At 36.9% G+C, this 24,939-nt stretch overlaps 1 protein-coding gene across 1 annotated transcript; it reads left to right on the top strand.

The window, feature by feature from the left end:
- The first annotated feature begins 2,180 nt into the window (after nt 1-2,180).
- Nucleotides 2,181-23,777, top strand: Ly49i4 (Ly49 inhibitory receptor 4). The gene is made up of 7 exons (NM_001009495.3): nt 2,181-2,415; nt 4,033-4,231; nt 5,636-5,725; nt 6,599-6,817; nt 8,397-8,539; nt 18,144-18,247; nt 23,180-23,777. The coding sequence occupies exons 2-7, from the start codon at nt 4,120-4,122 to the stop codon at nt 23,352-23,354; spliced, it is 843 nt and encodes a 280-aa protein (NP_001009495.1). The 5' UTR covers nt 2,181-2,415; nt 4,033-4,119; the 3' UTR covers nt 23,355-23,777.
- Nucleotides 23,778-24,939: the final 1,162 nt, after the last annotated feature.

The raw sequence follows: 24,939 nt of genomic DNA, 5'->3' as shown, positions 1-24,939 counted from the left end.
GAGTGACCATGGCTCCTTGTTACAATGTGGCAGCATTTCATTAAGTTGTGCAGTTTTAAAGATCCTAGAAAGTCATAAATGAAGGCAATTTCATCATACATTGGTGGCTACATCAGAGAGTTGGTTGCAGGAAAATGTAAGAAGCTATTCTATAGGTCATCACAAGGCATTGTCAGACTTCAGGTTGGTGAAAGTTAATGGTTTGCTATGTTCAAAGATTTCATGAAGTTTTTATCTATTAGTCACAGGATGTTATTTCTGACATATGTTACTTTAGAAGACTAGAGCTAGCCTCTGACAAAAAAATAAGTCCCTAGATCCACATCATCACAATGTCCCCACTTGTCTGTAGTTTAAATCAGTCTGAGCTGAAACAGTTTCTTTCCAGGAATTCTCATCAGAAATCTAAGGGTAAAACCCAGAAGAAAAACCACCTTATCTCATCTCTATAAAATCAATTGTGAATATTTTCATGACAACTGGTAGACTGTAAGTTAAGTAGCTGTCATGTGATAATCTATGTCAGAGTTTCTTAAATATATATCTCCTTGAATCTTATGACTTCATGCACAAAATAACTTTCTTAGTATGTTCTAAAGTATATCCCATGTGTTTTTTAAAAAAATAATCAAAAATGGCTATTAAACAACTAGAATGTTCAGAAATAGGTTAACTAATTTATACTGCATATAAGTGCTTAATAAGTACATATGGCTTTGAAATCTAGAGATAAATATTTATAAAATGAAGAAATACTTATTGTTTATCAGAAAAATATCTATCAGAAAACTAGTGCATATTGGTATAGAGGTATACAGCTGTAATTCTAAGACAGAAAAGAGTGAGACCAAAGGACTGTGAATATGAGGTCAGTCTATGCTACATAGCAAGATACTAGTATCTCAAACAAGAATAAGAGCAAACATCAAACAAGTCAAAAGCAAAACAATAGAACAAAACAATATCCAGGTCTGAGTCTATAGCTCAGAGGAAGAGTATTTACTGAGCATTGTCTTTGATTCGATTTCCCAGCACCATAAAAAGATCAACAGTAAAACCACTCCATATATAATGACATCAACATTCACAGAAAATATTATCTATCATTTAAAAAGTTAGGAAAGTGTAATGGAGGCCCTTGATCTTGTAGAGCCCTGATGCCTCAAAATAGAAGAATGCGAGCATGGTGAGGTAGGAGTGAGTTGTTGGGAGGGTAGGAGAGTTTCCTCATAGAAGCAGGAAGGAAAGGGTATGGATAGGGTTTGGGTAGGAGAAACAGCGAAGGAGGATAACACTTGACAAGTAAATAAATAAAATAATCAATAAAATATAAGTTAACGAAAAAGGTATAAGAGTATAAAGAAAGACATTACCAGTGGAAATGTGAGTGCTTTAAAGGGTTTCCTCGTACATACTTAGATATAATTCACATAATTCAAAATCAAGGAATAACTTTAAAAATTGTAGAATAAAGGATATATCCAACAGTCTGTTAAAAAACAAGGAGGAGTTTCAGTCTGTGGATTGCTGCCTATATGTAGGTGAAGGCAGGTATGAGATAAAGCAAAAGCCTGTGATTGGGCAGTAAAAAAGAAAGGCAGACTGAGAATTTTAGAAAAGGTTCAGAGAGTTGGAGAGACTCAGAAAGGGAGGAAGAGGAAAGAAGATAAAATACATCCAGATTCCATATGGTTTTAAATAGCCACAAGTAGCTATGAATATCTAATAAGGGATGCATAATTGCAGGACAGTTTGTCTTATCTAGGTGGACAGTTAACATCAATATCAATTGGGATGTTTTTTGGAATGAGAATTTACTGATATAAATCTAATTGATTAATTACAAACCTGTAGACTTTTGATTTTATAGGATTTTAGGGATTTGTGACTGCTAACCACAGAGGGCAGGTGGCTGGGAATGTGAGCAGAATCCACACAAGAGAACAGCAAGTAGGGCTGTCACTACATGGGGATAGCAATGGAAGTGTCGGGACCAGTGAGGCCAGAGAATAGCAGGCATTTGTATGAATTGGTGCATTTTTTAGTATTTTTCACAACGTCAGTCCATCTTTTTCCTTGTGGTTTTGCTAAGGACACTGGCTTTACTCTCTCTGCAGGAGTTTACATCTTCTCAATCTTCAAATATCAATTGTGAACATTTGTTTTTCAGCATCTGGAACAATATGTTGCTTCTTTGCTTTGCTCTCATAGTCAGCTTTCATTAAGCAATTTCCTCTTTTTGGTTTGGTCAAGAGGAGGGGCAGAAAATCATGAGGTTGAGTACCACTCAAAAGAAATTTAGTTTTGTCATTTTTCTCTGAGCCTCTTAGGGTATACAGACATGTAAAGGTCAACTTTTCCACCAATTGGGTGACCAATTTCCTCCACGAGAATCGCATTGGGATAGAGAGACAGGTAACAATCGCTGCTTTTCTTCTTTTTCTATCAAATGATCAAATATTTTAGAGAATTTCAGATGGTGTGACATGAGAGCCAGATAGATGGGGAAGCCATGTTGGTTGTATTAGATCAGATTAACTCTGGCAGCATGTGAAAATATTATTCTGTACTAGTATTTTCTCTCAGCATATGCTGTGACTTGTGTTGTGTGCTAAGAAATTAAGGTTGAAGGATGTATGGAGATCATAACTCTTTAAATGGATCAAGTGTTTATATATTATCCATTTAAATGATGTCAAATTATTAACCAGGTTATATGGGTCAGTCTGTAAATGAACTTGGTGCACAAACCTGACTGAATACTTGATTTTGATCCGTGGAACTCACATGAATTTGGAGAGTAAAATTTGTAAAATTGTCTTCCAGACACATGAACCTTTGCTTGAGCAATAATAACAAACAACAATTTTGAAAAATTATTCTGTAGTTGGATGCTTTTTATGTCAAGAAATAAGGCAAAAAATGAATCACTTCAGAAATCTTCATAACTTAAAAAAAACTAGATAAGAATGCAATCAACGTGCAGCTTGCCCGTATCATATGCTGGCACACATCTCTGTTATTAATGTGAGGGTAATGTCACTTACAAATATTTTACATTTACAAATGCATTGTTATCTATTGTCAGATTGTGTCCTTCATGGACGTTAGCTCATGTATACTGCAAAGTGACAAAATTTATTTTCATAAGTCCTCTTCTTGAAACACCATGTATGAGTATATTATATGTAACATGATTATGTACATGGAAGGGTTTGAGATTAAAACTTCATATTGTATCGACTATGCCTCTCTCTGTTGCTCCCATGTCCTCTTCACAAATACTCCCTTTCTATCTTCCTGGTTCTGCAGTTACTAAAGGTTTCAATGCATTTCCGAAGAATTTGAACCAGGGGCCTCAGATAAGAGAGAATATTCAGCATTTGTCTTTCTGGGTCTGGTTTATCCAGCTCAGTAGAATTTTTTCTAGTTGAATCCATTTACCAGGTCCAAGAATAGAGAGGAATGGGTAGGCTGTGGCTTGGTGGAGAGGTTGGGCATCTCAAAGTTTTGGGACTTCAACCCCAAAGATATTTCTATGTCTTGGATCTCCTGCCGTATTAACCTTCAAATATTCTTTTGAAGATTGTTTCTGGAAATCTCTGAGAGTCAAGAATGAATAAAAAAGACTGAAATGACATTTTTGTATTCATGTGTTTATCAAACTGTGTAAATAATTTTAAAACAACACTTTTTTTATTCCTAAAGCTTTGATGTTTTCTATTCAAATAGATTGTCTAAATGTATTTCTATGTTTTCAGTGATACAAATATAAAACCTAAAATGTTTATGTGTTGAACATTTTGAACAAAGGAGTTATGCCACGATTATAATGACTTATTAGTAAATATGTAACTTTTTCCACATTTCATAACAATAATTGCTGGGACCCTTAGAAATATAAATGACTATAACATAAATGTACAACGAGTCCTCATCTGCAATGTTAATCGGGATCAGTTCGTGTCTGGGTGTTTGGGTATTAAGGGATTTATTCAGACCCCACCCTTTCCCAACCATCTTTATCATCAGATCTAGGTACCTTCCTATAGGTGGACATTTAAACTTTGAAAAAAAAACAATTCTCAAGGCTCTAGTATACTTCATATATTCCAAAATATGACTGAGCAAGAGGTTACTTACACAACTGTGAGATTTCATAAGTCGTCAGTGTTCCAGAACAAAGTGAGGTCTGAGGATACTCGAAGTGCTAAAGAAAATGGCCACAGAGGTAAGTGTTTTAAGTATCTAAAATTTCATGTTTTGTGCATTTTAAAATTTTAAAAACATCCTTCTAGCTTCTATAGAAAACAATAATTTTCCATTTCATCTGGACATGGTTATGCAGAAGCATCTTGGCCAAAAAAAAAAAAAAAACAGTATTAGGTGGAGAGTAATCAAGTACAATATTGGTCAAAACTATATTTAAAAATACAGCAATCACATTTTAAATAAAAAGGAAAAGAATTATAACCCTACTTCTATTCTTTAGTTTTTAGGTAGTTGCAAAATAAATCAGAGGGGGAGAGTAGAACAATATAAATTCATAAAAATTACTTGAGAAACAAGAAATGAGAAACTATTAATTTATTATTATTTTGTCTAGTAAAGGAAAATTCTGGAACTTTAAAATAAAGACAAACAAGTCTGTGAAAAAAGATGATCTAGAGAAACAAATCTTATGGAAATGAAGCTTATGCATTAGAAACAATACTTTCATTCTCGGGAAAGTGTTTTAATGTCATAAATATCCCCAACATCTAATGCAATAGGCAACAACAGTTGTCCATAAGAACAAGCAGTCTCATACAAGAAATAAAGTTTCAGATGAAGGGAGAGGTGATGAGAGGAATAGTGGGTGTGGGAATGAGTAAAACACAGTGTAAATTTCTGAAAACCTCAAAGAATAATTTGGAATATTAATGAAAAAGCAGAAATATTACTTTTTATTTTCTTTTAATTTTATTTGCTCTATACACACTGTCACAGCTGTGCTCCAAACTAATATCTGTTTCTTCTTTGACCTAGTTAGTCAGAGGCATGAGTTTCAGATTCCAAATTCCTCAAATACACCCAAATACTTAGTATTATATAGATCAATATCAAAATTACAGGGTCAAGAGAGAGTGGACTTATCAACTTTCAAAGATTGGGATTTATAGAGATCAGGTCGAGAATATCTGTGGTTCCCTATCACTTCTCAAGAACATCCATCACTTTTTTTACCTATCCAATCTCAGTTATCTTTCTTTCTGGACTGCATACTCTACTTTGTTTTCTTGTACTTGGATTGTATCTATGCCTCCAGTGCTTTGTGTAGAATGCCTGTATCTTCTTTTTGTACTGGGTAAGGGCACATGTCTAATAACCAGCTCCTTCTAGGCTAAGTCAGGAATAACAATACAAGGCCAAGCCTACAGTAATTACAAATTGTGAAACTTCAGTCATGTAGAATTTCTACAGTGAGTGTATTTTAAGTAGAAATTTACAATTTTGAGAGCACATATTCAGTCTGTTTGTATCATATACTTGAGCATAATTTTCCCTTGTTTCTATGGTATACAAAATTGTAGTTAGTATTGAGACATACTTTTTTAATGATGTTCATTTCCTTGCTTTGTTTTGTTGATTTAAGAGAGTTCAGTCCCCTGGAAGCTCATTGTGATAGCACTTGGAATCCTCTGCTCCGTTCTGATGGTAACTGTTGCAGCATTGGTGACAAACAGTGAGTAATTAAGATATATCTTATTTGACCTTCTGCCTAAAGAAGAGCTTTAGACATGAACCCTTCAGTTGTACACTATGTCCATTGTCCTGCCTATAATCATGGAATGGGCAACAATCTCTGGACTTTAATAAATTTTCCTGATACTCTGCAGTACTCTGTTCGCTTTCATACTTAATCTGTTAGCTCTGGGGTGGTTAGCAGCTGTCCTGCTTTTTCTCACACTTGGCCATGCTCCTTCTGAGGACTTGTTGGTAGTCTACATTTCTGAGCTAAGATGATTGTTAACTTTATTCAAACATTTTGTGAGAAACAGCTGCGCAAATAATTGATGATCTTCTTTTCTTTTTTCTTCAATGTATATTGAGGTCATAGTTAAGTAAAAAGACTTCATCTGTCCTGAAACATTAAAAGTTAAACTTTACTAGATTCCTTAATATTACAGATTATCGTTTCTAGGCTATGCTAATACATAGCTATGGATGTGGATAGTTTACACACTTTATGTTTCAATAATAATCATCCCCTTACTTAACTTTTTTAGTTCAAATTTCCATGATGTGTTAAGTATTTACTGAATATTTTACTTAGGTTTTTATTTGTCTAATTATGCTGTAAATATTAAGTAATTGGAACTTACCTCCAACATAATTTCCTTCAGCTGTATTATTTATTTTACAATCAACTTAACTATAGAGAAAAAATTATGTATCCATTTCAACAGTGAGTTAATAGATGTGTTGATTTATAAATGTTAAGTACCAATGAAAATAATGATGTGTTGACTGTCAACATGAAGTTTTTTCTTGAATCTTAAATTTTAATATATATACTTTATGGACATTTATGCTGTTAAACCTGTGACTACTCTAGTTTTTCAGTATAGTAATGAAAAACATGAACTACAGAAAACTCAAAACCGTCAGCATAACTGCAGCACCATGGAAAAGGACATCAATTTAAAGGAAGAAACGCTGAGAAATATGTCTGTAGAGAGTGTTCACTACAATGCTCTTCTAGACTTAATCAACAGAGAACAGAACAGATGGTACAAGAAAACTAAGACTGTTTTAGCTTCCCCTCAGCACACAGGTATGTAGCAGGGGAGGACCAAGAATGCAGAATTGCATTATCATCTATTTTTTTTTTTAGAGAAGGTTTGAATGCCAAATTTCAGCTTAAGATTCTGGTGATCACTGGGTTAATCATTTGAAGGTTCCTTATTTCCATAAGGTCTTGGAAACACAGAAAACCCTGTCTGGGTTAGGAGAATATTATAGTTTCTATGTTTGGTACACTTCTAGCTCCCTGGGGATGGAATCACAAATCGGTAATCCTGATAATTTTTTTGTTCCAGGAGAAAGTCTGAGAGTCCCACTTTGTTGCTGATATAACACAGAAGTTCTTTTTTTTCCCTTTTCCAGTTTCACAAACATAAGTCCTCTCTCCCAGTCTCTTCCCCATCTACTCCCCCTTCCTTCACCCTGACATTCCTCTACATTGGTGATCCAGCCTTGGCACAACAAAGGGCTTCTGCCCCCATTGGTGCTTAACAAGACTATCCTGTGTTATACATGTAGCTGCATCCATGGGTCAGTTCATATATAGTCTTTGGGTAGTGGTTTAGTCCCTTAGAACTCTGTTTGGTTGGCATTGTTGTACTTATGGGGTTGCAAGCCCCTTAAGTTCCTTCAATACTTTCTCTAATTCCTCCAATGGAGATCCTGTTCTCAGTTCAATGGGTTGCTGCCATCATTCGCTTCCTCATTTGACACGCTCACAGAAGTTTTTAATAGAGTACACTTATCAAGTACTCATTCTAAAATAGAATTAAAGGTTTACATGGGTGCAGTTATAAAAATAATTGTGTGTGTGAGTGTGTGTGTGTGTGTGTGTGTGTGTGTGTGTGTGTGTGTTTCATCAGACTTACCTTTAGAAAGTTGGCCTGTTTATAATAAAGGGATCCTCCCTGCAGTGGACAGGGGCAATTAACCATGGTTTGCCGACATTGCACCAGGGTCATTGACACATGAATGAAACTGGAAGTGTCACAAGAAAACTTTCTTAACCTTCATTGCTTCTGGTCATTCTTAACTGATACTGTTTTTCAATCATCATTAAATATTTTTTCAAGATTTAGAGTTTATGAAGAGTTCTTGTTTTTTTATCTCATCATGCTGAGAGAGTAGGATGTGATGATTCTCATTATGTAAAGACTAAATATATCTAAAACTGCTATATTATAAAAATTGAGAGAGGAAAAAAAAGAGCTCTAGATCATCTTTGAAGTATTTCACACCCATGAATAATAACGGCCTCAAATTGGTAGTATTCTTCCTGTCTCTGTCTTTGGAGTCCTCAGGATATAGGCCTAATCATCATGCCCAGCTGTTTCATTCTTTTTAAAGGATAAGGAGGATTCTTTTGTATATACAGGCTACATTTTTTCTATTGACTCATCCATGATTGACACATAAAATGTCTCTTTATTTCTAATGGTTTAACAATGTTATATAGATCATGAGTGTGCACGGTTCTCTGAGCATTATGAAATCCCTGTTTCGAAGAACTGTGACATTTTACTTTTTTTTTTACACAGCCTTCATAAATACATTGTACTGATAACACAATCCAAGTAAACAATGTTTAACTATTTTCATTCTTTCTGTAGGCGGGTGTGATGAAATGCACTGGTTCTGCTATGGTATAAAATGTTATTATTTCACCATGGATATAAGGATATGGCATGAATGTAAACAGACCTGTCAGAACTACAGCTTGTCCTTTCTGAAGATAGATGATAAGGATGAACTGGTACTGTAGATATTTACTTGCCCCTTATTCTCTTATACTCTATTTCTTCCCCAGAAATATGAGATACTGAATCTTGAATTTTTAAAAAGTATGTGGTTTTCCTGTAATTTGAATAAAACTGTGGGACTCAGGTATGTTAAGAGGAGACTTGTTACTACAAAGACACTAGTGTCTTTCAATCTCCTCCTTTTCTTAGGAGTCTACAAGAGAGTGCCTCAAAAAAACAAGCCTTCGCCTCATGAATTTTAACCCTTTGGTATAGCACATCCTCTTGCTGAAAGTCATTTTTCTCCTTGGTGTTCCAAATAAGCCACTGATGTTTATTGTTTTCTCTTCAGGACCTGGAAATGCATATGCCTGAGATGAGTAATCAGATGACAACAAGGAAATTAGTTGAGCTTTAGTTTTTTTCCAGTATTTTTTAGTTTTTTGGTTTTTTTCCAGTTTAGTTACTTCTGTTGGTCTTCCTGTCAAGATTCTATCACCTTTTGGGGCATACATTCTTCAATAATATTTCTGAAATTCCATCAACTGTTTGGGTATGGGCGTCTGCATGTGAAGGTATCAGCTACTGGGTGGAGCCCCCAAATTCTTGTCTGCAAGCATAATCAAGTACCACTCATAGGGCTAGGGGTTGTTGTTTTTACAATGGGATGGGTCTCAAGTTGAGCCAATTATCAATTGGCTGTTCCTATCTGGGAAGTCTTTGCTCCATCCCCAATCTCTGCATGACTTGTAGACAAAGTCAGTTTTGGGATAAAAAAATTTGTGGGCGGATTGGATAGGCTACATATCCCCAATACTGTGAGTCACAGTTAAGGACACCCTTATTGATTTTTTTTAAAGATTTATTCATTTATTATATATAAGTACCCTGTAGCTGTCTTCACATACACCAGAAGAGGGCATCAGATCCCTTTACAGATGGTTGTGAGCCACCATGTGGTTGCTGGGAATTGAACTCAGGACCTCTGGAAGAGTAGTCGGGTGCTCTTAACAGCTGAGCCATCTCTCCAGCCCTCCCTTCTTGATTCTTGTGCACCTTCCATATCCAAATTCTCCAGAATATTCTAGAAATGGCCCTACCCTTCCGATCAGTAGTAGATGGCCACTAATTCTCATTGTAATCATGTTATCCCTACTACACATTACGAAACCAAATCCTGAGTTTCCCATCCCCCTTCTTTTTTTCCCCCATTTTTATTAACTTGGGTATTTCTTGTTTGCATTTGATTGTTATTCCCTTTCCAGGTTTCAGGGCCAACATCCCCCTAGCACCCCCTCCCCTTATATATGGGTGATCCACTCCCCATCCTCCCCGCATTACCACCATCCCCCCAACAATCACGTTCACTGGGGGTTCAGTCATAGCAGGACCAAGGGCTTCCCCTTCCACTGGTGCTCTTACTAGGCTATTCATTGCTACCTATGAGGTTGGAGCCCAGGGTCAGTCCATGTATAGTCTTTAGGTAGTGACTTAGTCCCTGGAAGCTCTGGTTGCTTGGCATTGTTGTTCATATGGGGTCTCGAGCCCCTTCAAGCTTTTCCAGTCCTTTCTCTGATTCCTTCAACAGGGGTCCCGTTCTCAGTTCAGTGGTTTGCTGCTGGCATTCATGATTTTATTTGCTGTATTCTGGCTGTGTCTCTCAGGAGAGATTACATCCAATTCCTGTCAGCGTGCACTTCTTTCCTTCATCCATCTTATCTAGTTTGGTGGCTGTATATGTATGGGTCACCTGTGGGCCAGGCAATTATTGGGTGTTCCTTCAGCCTCTGTTCTAAATTTTGCCTCTCTATTTCCTTCCCAAGGATATTCTTGTTCCCCTTTTAAAGAAGGAGTGGATCATTCGCATTTTGGTCATCCTTCTTGAGTTTCATGTGTTCTATGCATCTTGGGTAATTTGAGCATTTGGTCTAATATCCAATAATCGATGAGTGCATACCATGTGTGTTTCTCTGTGATTGGTTTACCTCACTCAGGATGATATTTTATAGTTCAATCCATTTGCCTATGAATTTCATAAAGTCATTTTTTGATAGCTGAGTTGTATTCCGTTGTGTAGATGTACCATATTTTCTGTATCCATTCCTCTGTTGAAGGGCATCTGGGTTCTTTCCAGTTTCTGGATATTATAAATAAGGCTGCAATGAACATAGTGGAGCATGTGTCTTTGTTATATATTGGGTCATCTTTTCAGTATATGCCAAGAGATGTATAGCTGTGTCTACAGGCATTTTAATATCCAATTTTCTAAGGAATATCAAGACTGACATCCAGAATGGTTGTACTAGTCTGCAATGCCACCAAAAATAGAGGAGTGTTGCTCTTTCTCCACATCTTTGCCAGCATCTGCTGTCACCGGAGTTTTTGCTTTGAGCCATTCCAATTGGTGTGAGGTAGAATCTCAGGGTTGACTTGATTTGCATTTCCCTTATGAGTAAAGATGTTGAACATTTCTTTAGGTGCTTCTCAGCCATTCAGCATTCCTCAGCTGTGAATTCTTTGTTTAGTTCTGAACCCCAATTTTTAATAGGTTTATTTGTCTCCCTGCAGTCTAACTTCTTGAGTTTTTTGTATATTTTAGATATAAGCCCTCTATCTGTTGTAGGATTGGCAAAGAACTTTCCCCAATCTGTTGTTTGCCACTTTGTCCTAACAACAGTGTCCTTTGCCTTACAGAAGCCTTGTCGTTTAATGAGATCCCATTTTTCAATTCTTCATTTTAAAATATAAGCCATTGGTGTTTTGTTCAGGAGATTTTCTCCAGTGCCTATGTGTTCGAGATTCTTCCACAGTTTTTCTTCTATTAGTTTGAGTGTATCTGGTATGATGTGGAGGGTGATAAGAATGGATTCATCTGCATTCTTCTACATGCTGACTTCCAGTTGAACCAGCACCATTTGCTGAAAATGCTATCTTTTTTCCATTGGATGGTTTTGGCTCCTTTGTCAAAAATCAAGTGACCATAGGTGTGTGGATTCATTTCTGGGTATTCAATTCTATTCCACTTGTCTGTCTGTCTCTGTACCAATACCATTTGGTTTTTATTACTATTGCTCTGAAATACTGCTTGATTTCAGTGATAGTGATTCCCCAGAAATCCTTGTATTGTTGAAGATAGTTTTAGCTCTCCTGGGTTTTTTGTTATTCCAGATGAATTTACAAATTGTTCTGTCTAACTCTATGAAGAATTGGGTTGGAATTTTGATGGAGATTGCATTGAATCCGTAGATCGCTTTTGGTAAAATGGTCATTTTTACTATATTATTTCTGCCAATCCATGAGCGTGGGAGATCTTTCCATCTTCTGAGATCTTTAATTTCTTTCTTCAGAAGCTTGAAGTTCTTATCATACAGATCTTTAACTAGCTTGGTTAAAGTCACACTGAGGTATCTTATAATATTTGGGACTATTATGAAGGGTGTTATTTCCCTGAATTCTTTCTCGGCTTGTTTCCCTTTTTTGTAGAGGAAGGCTACTGATTTAGCTGAAGGTGTTCATCAGGTTTGGTACTTCTCTGGTTAAACTTTGGGATCCCTTAAGTATACAATCATATCGTCTACAAACAGTGTATTTTGACTTCTTCCTTTCCAAACTGTGTCCCCTTGGTTTCCTTTTGTTGTCTGATTGCTCTGGCTAGGATTTCAAGAACTCTATTGAATAAGTAGGGAGAGAGTGAGCAGCCTTGTCTAGTCGCTGATTTTAGCGGGATTACTCTCCAAGTTTCTTTTCATTTATTTTAATATTAGTTACTGGTTTGCAGTATATGGCTTTTACTATGTATAGGTATGGGACTTGAATTCCTTTTCTTTCCAGGACTTTTATCATGGAATGGTGTTGAATTTTGTCAAATGCTTTCTCAGCAATTAATGAAATGATCATGTGTCTTTACATTTCAGTATGTTTATATAGTGGGTTATGGTGATGGTTATCCATATATTAAAATATCCCTGCATCCCTGGAATGAAGCCTAATTGATCACGATGGATGATTGTTTTGATGTGATCTTGGATTAGGTTAGCAAGAATTTTATTGAATATCTTTGTGTCAATATTCCTAAGGGAAATTGGTCTGACGTTCTCTTTCTTTGTTTGGTCTTTGTGTGGTTTAGGTATAAGAGTAATTGTGGCTTCATTGAAGGAATTCAGTAGAGCTTCATCTGTTTCAATTTTGTGGAATAGTTTAGATAGTATTGGTCTGAGGTCTTCTATGAAGGTCTGATAGAATTAGGCACTGAACCCTGGGCTCTTTGTGGTTGGTAGACTTTTAATGACTGCTTCTATTTCTTTAGGAGTCATGGGGTGGTTTACATGATTTATTTGTTCCTGATTTAACTTGGGCAACTTTTATCTGTCTAGGAAATTGTCCATTTCCTGAAGATTTTCAAGTTTTGTTGAATATGGGTTTTGGCATAGGTTCTTATGATTTTTTGAATTTGCTCTGGCTCTGTTGTTATGCCTCCCATTTTATTTCTGATTCTGTTAATTTGGACACACTCTGTGTCCTCTGTTTAGTCTGGCTAAGGGTTTATCTACCTTGTTGATTTTCTCAAAGAACCAGCTTTTGGTTCTGTTGATACTTTGTATAGTCCTTTTTGTTTCTACTTGGTTGATTTCAGCTCTGAGTTTGATTATTTCCTGCCTTCTACTCCTCATGGGTGTGTTTGCTTCTTTTTGTTCCAGAGACTTTGGGTGTGATGTCAAGCTGATGATGTTTGCTCTGTCCTGTTTCTTTCTGCAGGCACGCAGAGCTATGACTTTTGCTCTTAGCACTACTTTCATTGTGTCCCATAAATTTGGGTATGTTGTACTTTAATTTTCATTTAATTCTAAGAAGTCTTTAATATCTTTATTTGTTTCTTCCTTGTCTAGGTTAACATTGAGTAGAGCATTGTTCAACTTCCATGTAATTTTGCACATTCTTTCCTTATTGTTATTGAAGACCATCTTTAGTCCAAAGTGGTCTGATAGTACACACAGGATTATTTCTACCTTTCTGTATCTGTTGAGGCTTGTTTTATGACTGATTATCTGGTCAATTTGGAGAAAGTACCATGAGATGGTGAGAAGGTGTTTCCTTTAGTTTTAGGATAGAATGTTCTATAAATATCTGTTAAACCCACTCCCCATCTTATACCCTTTCCCACCCAGTTCCAATTTTCCATTTCTTTTCTATGTCCATCCATTTCACCTTCCAAGTGGGACTGAAGCATCCTTGCTTGTTCCACTCTTTCTTTCCATCCTAATAAGGCCTGTGTAGTATAGCATGGGCACCTTGTATTTTATGGCTAATAACTATGTAGAAGTGAATTCATACCATGCCTTTCCTTTTGGGGGCTGGACAACATTAGTCAGGATTATATTCTAAAGTTCCATCCATTTTCCTGAAAAAGTCATGATGTCTTTGATTTCATAGCTAATTTGTATTCCATTATACAGATGTACCATATTATTTATACATTCTTCAGTACATCTAAGCACTCTCCACCATCTGGCTCTTATGAATACGTTTCTATGAACATAGTTGAGCAACTGTCTTTTTGGAATGGTGCAGCATATTTTGCGTATATGTCCAAGAGTGGTATAGCTGGGTCTTAGGATAGAACTATTGCCAGTTTTCTGAGAAACCACTAAATTGATTTCCAAAGTGGTTGTACAAATATGCAGCCCCACCAGCAATGAAGGAGTTTTCACCATGCTATACATCTTACCCAACATGGGCTATCACTTGAATTTTTTGATATTAGCCATTCTGCTTGGGGTAAGATGGGATCTCAGAGTTGATTTGATTTGTGCTTCCCCAATGGATAAGGGATTTCAACATTATATAAGTGCTTCTTGGCTATTTGAGTTTCATTTTTTGAGAATTCTCTGTGTACCTCAGACATAGAAAATACAATAGAAAAAATTAATACATCAGTCACATAAAATGTTAAATCTAAAAAATTCCTTACACAACACATCCATGAAATCTGTGATACCATGAAGAGACCTAAGCTCAGAATAATAGAAACAAAAGTCAAAGAGTCCCACCTCCAAGTCAGAATATTTCAGGAAAGTTAAAAATAAAACTTTTCCAAAATAAAGAAACAGTCAACTATATAAAGGGAAGCCTATACACATAGAAGATGCTTTTAGAACAGAAATTAGACTGAGATTGAAAAGAAAACACTCTCACAGCATATTGATCAAAACAAAAATACTACAGAGAAATAAAGAATATTAAATGCTCCAAGTGAAAATAGGTAGGTAATAGTCGAAGGCAGAATAATTAGAATTACACATGACTTCAGATATGATATGTGGAAATCTCTAAAACATCACAGATGCCAACCCAGAACACAATACCCAGTAAAATTCTGAAGCACCATAGATGGAGAAAACAAGATATTTCAAGACAAATCCAAGAATACACTAAAAGAAAAATTTGAATCCTAGAGGGTATCTACATTCAAGAAAACACAGGAAATAATTAAACCCTTACCAGCAAAATCAAGTAAAGCACATAGAATACAGAAACACACACAGACACTCACACACACACACACCAAACACACACACACACACGCACACACACACACACGCACACAAACACACACACATACACTAACTCCATCAACATAACTACATTTAAACCTACCCATATTTTAAAAAATAAAATCAGTTCCTTAATTAAATATTATGCCACTTCAATGTCACATGTAAGACACCCTAAATGATGCCAAGTATCTCTACTTCATCATTTCTGTCACTTCTGCATCTGAAGTATAGAAAGTTGCTTTGTGTAGCATGGAGCTTCATGCACATTGTTTCACACAGCACTTTATATCTTTATGAAATTTCTTTGAAGATAGGCTATTTCTTTCCATACGAGCACTTCCAATATCCTTCTCTACCATTCAGGAATGGAATTGGAATAATGTTATAGGTCATCAGAAATTCTTCAAAGATCTGTGTTTTTTTGAAAGGGAGGGTTATAGAAGGTGAGGCATGCAACTTCTAAATGGACATCAGAAAAAAAAAAAAACTCACAGGTCATATCGTATTTCAGAGTAATGTCAATGATTGCCCTCTAAGGTGAACAACAAGATAGACTACTCATTCTGGTCATTTATATTCAGTGTTGTACTAGAGAGTTTAGCTATAACAAGTAGGCAAGAAAAAGATATAATTATAACTATATTGGAAAATAATATTTAATGTATTTCTATTTACAGTTGACATTTCTTAGATCGAAAATTCAATGGAAGCTTCATTAAATTCTTAAGCTAACACATGAGTTTAGCTGAGCATTTAGAAAAGATCAATATAATGAGCATGTTATAATACATATGGACAATCAGGCAATGAAATTAGGAAATTATTAAGAAAACAAGTCTATTTATAATATCCTCAAGAACCAGAAAACATTAATAAATTTAACAAAAGACATGCAAGATTTATACAAAAAATGTGTAAATGTAGATAATTGGAAGAAAATTCCTATGCCTACATTGTAAGTTTTCATATTAGTAATAGGTGATACACATTAAATTAATACAGAGTATTAATATAATCCATAAGTATATTTTTTGCACAAATTGACAAAAACTGAACAACTTATGTCATGTGTTAGGTCCTTGCATCTTCTGTGTTCTGTTTTTGAACGGTTAGGGAAAAGAGTAGAAGTTTGAGCATGGCAATTTCATTATAGTGGCCTAGAGCTAACTCAATGTATTTTCAGTCACATTCCTTTGGCCAGAATACAGCCTCATCTAGCTAGCTTCAAGGGAGAAAAAGAAAGCAAGTTTGCTGAACTCGTACCCAGTCTCTGTTACCCAAGGTAACCAAGCTTAAGGAGGAGAATTGGAGACTACAAGCACGGATTAAGGGAGCATGTAATTTGTGGTCAGTCTGAGAGATGACTTGGTTCTTTTCTTCCATTGTTAATGGTAAAGCATTACCAGATTGAATGCACTGAAAGAAGCACATTCCTGCTGGTGAATGAACTGAGTCTCCATCAGTAATTCCTGGGGGATAGAAATAAATGTGAGGGTAAAGTGTAACACATTAACTTCTTCCTTGTAGAAATGCAGGCCTCCTGCCCATATTGACATTCACAGGGTTTGGGACATACATGTGGGGAATAAACTGCTATTTTCCACTGTTCTTTTTCCTTTTGGTTACCTTTATTTACTTATTTTTTTATAGTCCATTAGTCATTATCCACTCAGGGTTCTCCCTCCCATAGTTTTTCACCCCATTCCTCCTCCCTCTGTCTCCAAAAAGAGTCTACCACCACTCTCCTGCCAGGCCAGGCCTACTCCTTGGGTCTCAAGTCTTTTGGAGGTTTGGTGCATCTTCCCCAAATGAGGCCAGACCAGTGAGTCCTCTGATGTATATTTGTCTGGGGCTTTTTACAAGGTGTTGTATGCTGTGAGGTTGGTAGATTCGTATCTCAGAGATCTAAGGGGTTCTGATTAATTGAGACTCCTGGTCAGCTATAGGGTTTCGCTCCTCCTCAGCTTCTTCCAGACATTCCCAAATTCAACCACAGGGTTCCTAGACTTCAATTAAATGATTGGTGTAAGTGTCTCTGCCAGGTGATAGTTCAGGTCTTTTTGAGGACAGCCATGCTAGACAATTGTCTGTATACATACTATAGCATCAGTAATAATGTTATGTCTTGGAGACGCTCCAAGATGGATCAAAAATTTGGGCCTGTCACTGCACTGCCTTTCTCTCAGTCTCTTCTCCATTTTTGTTTCTAAAGTTCATTTGGAGAGGAATAATTCTGAGTCAGAGTTTTTTAATGTAGGATGGCAACCCCACCCTTCTATTGATGTTCTCCTGTATTTCTACCGGATGTGTAATCTATGAGTTCCCTTTCCCCACTACTGGGCAGTTCATCTAAGTTCCATCCCTCTGAGGCCTCAGAGTCTCCAACCTCTCACGTCTATACGTCTATAGCACTTTCTAGAGGGCTTCCCCACTTTCCAACCCCAGAGGTTGCACACTTTCATTCATTATGCTACCCATAAGGGTTTCTTGCCCATTCCCCCATACCTGACCATATTCTGTATCGTCTCCCCTTATCTAGTCTGATCAAGGTCATTTCCTACTTCTGCCTGCAGAGAATACTTTCTTACACCTCCCACGTAGAATTAAACCAGCCTTACTTGGGCCCCTCTATTTTTCAACCTTCTTGAGGACTGTGGATGTATCTTGGTTATTCTGTACTTTTTTTAATCAAATATGCACTTATTGTTGAATACATAGCATGTGATTTTTGTTTTTAATCGGCCTTAGGCAGAAAGATTGTGAGTTCAAGTGCAGGTTTGTATTCATAGTGAGTCTTGGTCTATGAATCACAGTCACAAATCATGTCTTGAGCAAAGTATCACAGGAAAACTGAAGTTTCTATTTTGAATAACATTGAAATGACATAGTTTTGATATGAATGCACTACTAGTAGAAGTCCATTTAGAAAAATGATCATGATGGGACTAAGCAGTGGAAGGACGGGACAGCAGGTGATGACAAAGGAGTGCTGGGAAATTGTGCTTCCTCTTCTCTCATAAAACAGAGAGGAATTTCATCCTGAGGTGTGTTGTTTCTTTTACAGAAGTTCCTTCAGGACCACATTATTCGTGACAATTACTGGATTGGATCATCATATAATAACAAAAAAAAGGAATGGTCATGGATTGACAACAGCCCATTTAATCTGTGAGTTTCTGAACCATTCATACTCTAACAGTGGTATGGAAATTGGGAGATTGCAAATGCTTTTCTCTCATTTCACATGACTTTCCTCATTTTCTATGGAGTTCATGGGGAAAGGCAAGTTGCATAAGGAAGTGTCTGAGTCAGTGTTTGACAGGTAAGTTTTGTGTTCAAGGTACTGACCAAAAGATACTTAATACATCTCAGGATTGTATCTTCCAAGATGCCCAAGGCAATAGCAAGTCAATAACTTGAGATGCTGTGAAGTGACTGAATGATCATAAGAGATACATTGAATTTCAGTCTCTCACACATTTATTTGACATTTTTACTATTGTTTGCTTATATAATTTCGGTTACTAATAAATATAAGAACATGTGCATATATGCTCATGTATGGATGCCTACCTCGCATTTGAAGGCCTTGTGTTGAACAAATTTCACATGTTTTAATGTATAATCTGGTAGAAAAGAGTTTACTGTTTAATTTATTAATTTTATATATTTTTTCTTGAGTATTTTATATACAACAAATAATATATCAACATATCAACCTCTGCTCAAACCAAAAAACTCTGACTTGTGTCTCACTACCTCATGTCTTCATTATTAATTGTCCATAGGTGCATGATTGTAGCTCAACTACTAAAAAAAAGGAAAGTCATCTGGGCTTCACGCTCAATAAATAATTGATTCTCCTTCTCCAGAAACTGTTATCTAAGAATAGTGATTTAATAAGAAGAAATAATCTTTGCAGAAATTTTATCTTGTACAGAAGGCTGCATTTAAGAGAGCTTTTTCACTTCTCTGGTTCTAATTTTCTTTCTATGTTCCTTTCCCTGCTATTCGCTGATTCTTGGTTCTTGTGTGGAGGTGAAGATGTTGATGTAGATGTCTCTTTAAGGGGTGAGCACATAAGAACTTCTCGTAAGAACTTTGATGAATTCTGCCTCTGTGCGTGCATTATGGGACAGACAGTCAGGTAATACAATTGAAAACCCATCATGGAACACACATATATGGTCACTTGATCTTTAACACAGGACTTAAAACCTTTTATCATTTGTATCAAATGGTGCTGGTTCAGTGGGAGGTTAGCATGTAGAAGAATGTAAATCCATCCATTCTTACCTCATTGTACAAAGCTCAAGTAGAAGTGGATCAAGAACTTGCACGTGAAATCAGACACAGTAAAACTAAAAGAATAGCAAATGGAGAAGAGCTTCCAACATATGAGCACAGGGGAATATCTCTCAAAGTTCAACAATCAACAAATAGGACCTCATAAAACTGAGAAGCTTCTGTAAAGCAACGGACACCACAAGGAGTACAAAATAGCCACCAACAGTTTGGGAAAAATCTTTAGCAATCCTACAGCTGATGCAGGCAAACATCCTACATATACAAAGAACTCAGGGAGATAGACATCACAGAATGGAAAGCACTAAAAAATGTTCAAAATCCTTAGTCATCAGGAAAATACAATTCAAAGCAAGCCTGGGATTCCACCTACAACAGTCAGAATGACTAAGATCAAGAACTCAAGTTACAGCATTTGCTGGTGAAGATGTGGAGAAAGAGGAAGACTTCTCCATGTTGTTGGGATTGCAAGCTGATACAATCACTATGGAAACCATTCTGGTTGTTCCTCAGAAAATTGGACATAAAACTGAGGACTCAGCCAATACAAATCCTGTACATATACCCAATAGATTCTCCAATATATAACAAGGACACATGCTCTACTATGTTTATAGCAGCCTTACTTATAATAGTTAAAAGCTGGGAAGGACCCAGATGTCTCCTAACAGAGAAATTGACACAAAATGTGGTATATCTACATAAAGGATTACTAATCAGCTTTAGCCCGTGGTGTTCTTATAGGATGCATGGGATCACTTCTGTCTTTCTGTATATATTGAGGCCTCTTTTATGACCAATTACATGATCAGTTTTGGAGTAAGTACCATGCAGTGGTGAGAAGAAGGTATATCCTTTTGTTTTAGGATAGAATGTTCTAAAAAATATCTGTTAAATCCATTTGGTTCATGGTTTCTCTTAGTCTGTCTATGTCTCTGTTTAATTTCTGTTTCCATGTTCTGTCCATTGATGGGAGTGGGGTGCTGAAATTTTCTACTATTATTGTGTGAGGTGCAATGTGTGCTATGAGCTTTAGTAAGGTTTCTTTTATGTATGCAAGTGCCCTTATATTTGGAGCATAGATATTTCGGACTGAGAGTTCACCTTGGTGGATTTTTCCTTTGATGAATATGAATTGTCCTTCCTTATCTTTTTTGAAGACTTTTCGTTGAAAATCGATTTTATTCGATATTAGAATGGCTACTCCAGCTTGCTTTTTCTAACCATTTGCTTGGAAAGTTGTTTTCCAGCCTTTTACTTTGAGGTAGTGTCTCTCTTTGTTTCTGAGGTGTGTTTCCTGTAGGCAGCAAAATGTTGGGTCCCCATTACATATCCAGTGCCTTAATCTGTGTCTTTTTATTGGGGAATTGAGTCCATTGATGTTGAGAGATATTAAGGAATAGTGATTGTTGCTTCCTGTTTTATTCATGTTTTGATGTGAGTCTATGTTTGTGTGCTTTTCTTTGTTTTAATGACAAGATGATTAGTTTCTTGGTTTTTCTAGGGTGTAGCTTGCCACCTTGTTTTGGGCTTTACCATTTATTGTCCTTTGTAGGGCTGGATTTGTAGAAAGATATTGTGTAAATATGGTTTTGTCATGGAATGTCTTGGCTTCTCCATCTATGTTAATTGAGAGTTTTGCTTGAAACAGTAACCTGGGCTGGCATTTGTGTTCTCTTAGGGTCTGTATGGCATTGGTCCAGGATCTTCGGCCTTTCATAGTCTCAGGTGAGAAGTCTGGTGTAATTCTGATAGGTCTGCGGCTATATGTTATTTGACTTACTGCTATTTATATTCTTTCTTTCTTTTGTGCATCTGGTGTTTTGACTATTATGTGACAGGAGGAGTTTATTTTCTCGTCCAATCTATTTGGAGTTCTGTAGGCTTCTTGTATGTTTCCGGACATCTCTTTCTTTAGGTTGGGAAGCTTTCTTCTATGATTTTTGTTGAAAATATTTACTAGTCCTTTGAGTTGGGAGTATTCACTCTCTTCTATACCTATTATCCTAAGGCTTAATCTTCTCATTGTATCCTGGATTTCCTGTATGTATTTGGCCAGTACCTTTTCCTGTTTTACATTATCTTTGACAGTTGTGTTGATGATTTCTATGGAATTTTCTGCTCCTAGATTCTCTCTTCTATGTCTTGTATTCTGTTGGTGATGCTTGTGTCTATGGCTCCTTGTCTCTTCCTTTGGTTTTCTATATCCAGGTTTGTCTCCATTTGTGCTTTCTTTATTGCTTTTATTTCCATTTTTAATTCCTTCACCTGTTTGATTGTGTTTTCCTGTAATTCTTTCATGGATTTTTGCATTTCCTCTCTGTGGGCTTCTGCTTGTTTATTTGTGTTTTCCTGCATTTCTTTAAGGGAGTTGTTTATGTCTTTCTTGAAGTCCTCCATCATCAAGGTCAAATGTGATTTTAAATCTAGAACTTGCTCTTCTAGTGTGTTTAGATATTCAGTGTTTGCTTTGGTGGGAGAATTGGGCTCTGATAATGCCATATAGTTTTGGTTTTCCTTGCATGGGTTCATGTGCTTGCCTCTTGCCATCATGTTGTCTCTGGTTTTACCTTGTTCTGATAATTCTGACAGTGGTTATAACATTGTATAAGCCTGTGTGTCAGGAGTGCTGTAGACCTGCTTTCCTGTTTTCTTTCCTCCAGTTATGGGAACAGAGTGTTCGGCTTTCAGGCCTGTAGTCGTTCCCGTCTACTGGTCTTCAGCTGTTCATGGGGGTGTGTGTCCTGAGTCTACTTGGAGCAGAAAGTTGGTCTTACCTCTGGTCTTGGGCCTGGATCTTCTCAGAGCTGGGTTTCAGTTCTCTGTGAGGGAAGCAAGCAGAAGGGCCTGCCCCACCTTTGCTCAGGTTCATGTGCTCAGGGGGCCCAGATGGTGCTAGGCATTTTCCTCTAGAGTCAGAAATGTGGGCAGAGAATAGTTTCCTCTGGCTTCCCAGGCCTGTCTGCCCCTCTGAAGGTATAGTTCTCCCTCCCACGAGATTTGGGTGCAGGGAGCTGTTTGACTGGGTCCCTTCAGATCCAGGCTGTGTCTGGAACACAGCGTTGAGTGCCACTCTCTTCCTGTTCTCAGAGGCCCTGTACAGTTTCTTATTGGGCCAGGGATGTGTGCAAGGGTGGGCAGTACTGGAGGTCTCTCCTGTGCTGCAGTCTAAGGAGTGCCCACCTGTCTGGGTGGTGAGCTCTCTCTCCCATGGTGTTTGGGAGCAGGGAGCTCTGGGCCGGAATAAGCAAGGGTCGGGCCCCAGCTAGAAACCACATATTTCTTCTTTTCAATCTGTCATCATGACACAAAATATCATGAAAAATAAACTCAGTTTAAAATTATCCCTTATTATTTCTGCAATGCTAAAAATAATCTTTCTTGGGGCCCAAAATTTGTGGTATGGAAAGGGTAATGCATTGAGTCATGATCAGAGACAGTTTCTATGCTAATTTTTACTGTTTATGTCTTTTTTGTGTGGATTTATGTGCATGTGCATGCACACATTACAACACCTGAGTAATTCATTGACAGCTGAAAGGACTTAGGTCTCTTCTTTATTGTGCATCATCTGAGGGATAAAAACCGATGGCCAGGTTTGGTGTCAACAGTCCCTATCAATTCAAGTCACTGGCCCAAGACCATCTTTTAGGGAAACTAAAAATATTTTAGTCATACACATGTAATTCATTCCTTATTCTCTCCATTTTTGTCAATAAAATTTGTTGCAAAAATCATGCCCTACAACAATATCAACCTCAAATTTTAATAACTGACAACTTTTTTATTTTATAGTGATTTTGTGGCAAGGAATTCGCTAAGAAAAACAGGATACTGTATGTATTTCAGTATGGCAGGTCTACATGATGATGATTGTGGTAAAAGATATCTCTGTATCTGTGAAAAGGGAATGGACAAAATCCCTGCCCCATTGTGCAGTGTGAAGGAAACGTCACATTCTGCTGTGTGAATAGAGAGATGAGCTGCAAAGGGAAGAAGTCTTCGTAAATTTGGCATAACAGCAGACACAGTATTCCCTCTTGGCACATGGAGGAGCTTGCATGTGGAGAATGGACGTCCTTTTTTTCCAAGACCCAAACGATTCCCTCACATTGTCTCCTGAATGACACACAGAACCACATGGAGAACTCAATACATAATGCACACATCACATCTTCTTTAGGATATTTCTATAGCCCTTGGCTTGATAGCACAATTAATGACTAATCTGCCGTTGTGGGTTTTCATGTATTGGTTAGTTACTATTTGGTATTTTTTTGATGTACAAAAAGTTAGCATTTTAAAATCCTTTTGAGACGAGGAACTGTGGAAAGGAGGACTGGAGGGGGTGATGACTGGACTGTTAATAAATAAAATAATTTTGAAAACCTTATGATTGCTGTAAAATATAATTTCAGACTTCATAACTAGATGCCATGACTAGTTCAAGACACTCAGAGAAACTTATGTAGTCCACATGTGTTCTTAATTTCTCTTTTTCTCCTTCTGGTCCATTTGTTGGGAAGTTTTAACCCCATAGATACAGTAAAATTTATTGAGGCCAGTTAGGTATGGTAGCTCAGACTTATAAACATCCTATATACCTGAATGTGAGGGCAGCCGAGGCTACATGTAAATTGGAACATCATTTGGTCTAGAATGAGACTTTGTCTCATGAAGCCCAATGATGACAGTAATAATGATATAAATGGTTTATAAATATTTTTCTAGGGATAAGCATTTTTTCCACAGTCTAGTACTATAATGATAATAAGATATCTATGATTGATCTGTTAGTATGTTCTAATCCATGCTTTACATTCATATCTGTCCATTTTGTGGATGATGTTAGTAAGTCCTAAGGGTCAGTGTCATGCTATACAATTACTTGTAATGTCCTCAAGATCTTCAGTTTGGAAATGGTTAATGATTTGCAATATCTTTGTGATTTTAATCATGACATTTAAAAATATCAGGTCTAGAATTGGAGTATTTGCAGTAAGTCATTAGAAATAGTAATTGTATCAAATAAGCCCATCTCTTCAACCACAGTTATGCTAAGTAGTTTTCTCTCCATTTGACACAAAATAGAAACATATCATAGGAGGGAACTCAGTTCTGAAGTGACTTAATAAGATCTGACTGTGGGCAAGCATGTAGTTATATTTTTATTAGTTGTATGAAGGCCAGTCAGATTGTGGGTGCCATCAATGTGTTTGTGGTCTACGAGATTCTAATAAATAAGGCTGAGCAATGGGAAGTCAATGATCAGCACCTTTCTTGACCCTCACATCAGCTTCTCCCTATTGGTCCTTTTCCAGTTTGAGTTTCTGTCCTGATTTCATTCAGTGACAAGACTATAATGTGGGAATGTAAAAAAATAGTCCTTCTCCCCTCCAAATTACGTTCACCATGGTGTTACTTAACAAGAGAAATTCCGACTAAGAGAGCCATCAATTCCTACAAGAGAAACTTTATTTCCAACAGTTCTTTTTGACACAATGACCTGCCTGCCAGTCCTCAGGGAAGTAGGCATATGCTGTCTTGTAATATAA

Source organism: Rattus norvegicus, chromosome 4, assembly GCF_036323735.1.
Source record: "Rattus norvegicus strain BN/NHsdMcwi chromosome 4, GRCr8, whole genome shotgun sequence".
Lineage (NCBI taxonomy): Eukaryota > Metazoa > Chordata > Mammalia > Rodentia > Muridae > Rattus > Rattus norvegicus.
This window is presented reverse-complemented; position numbering and strand designations above follow the sequence as displayed.

Coding starts and splice junctions, on each gene's coding strand:
- Ly49i4 (NM_001009495.3), top strand. CDS start 4,120: ATGACTGAGCAAGAGGTTACTTACACAACTGTGAGATTTCATAAGTCG. Junction 8,540..18,143: donor TAGATGATAAGGATGAACTG/GTACTGTAGATA, acceptor TTTCTTTTACAG/AAGTTCCTTCAGGACCACAT. Junction 18,248..23,179: donor GACAACAGCCCATTTAATCT/GTGAGTTTCTGA, acceptor TTTATTTTATAG/TGATTTTGTGGCAAGGAATT.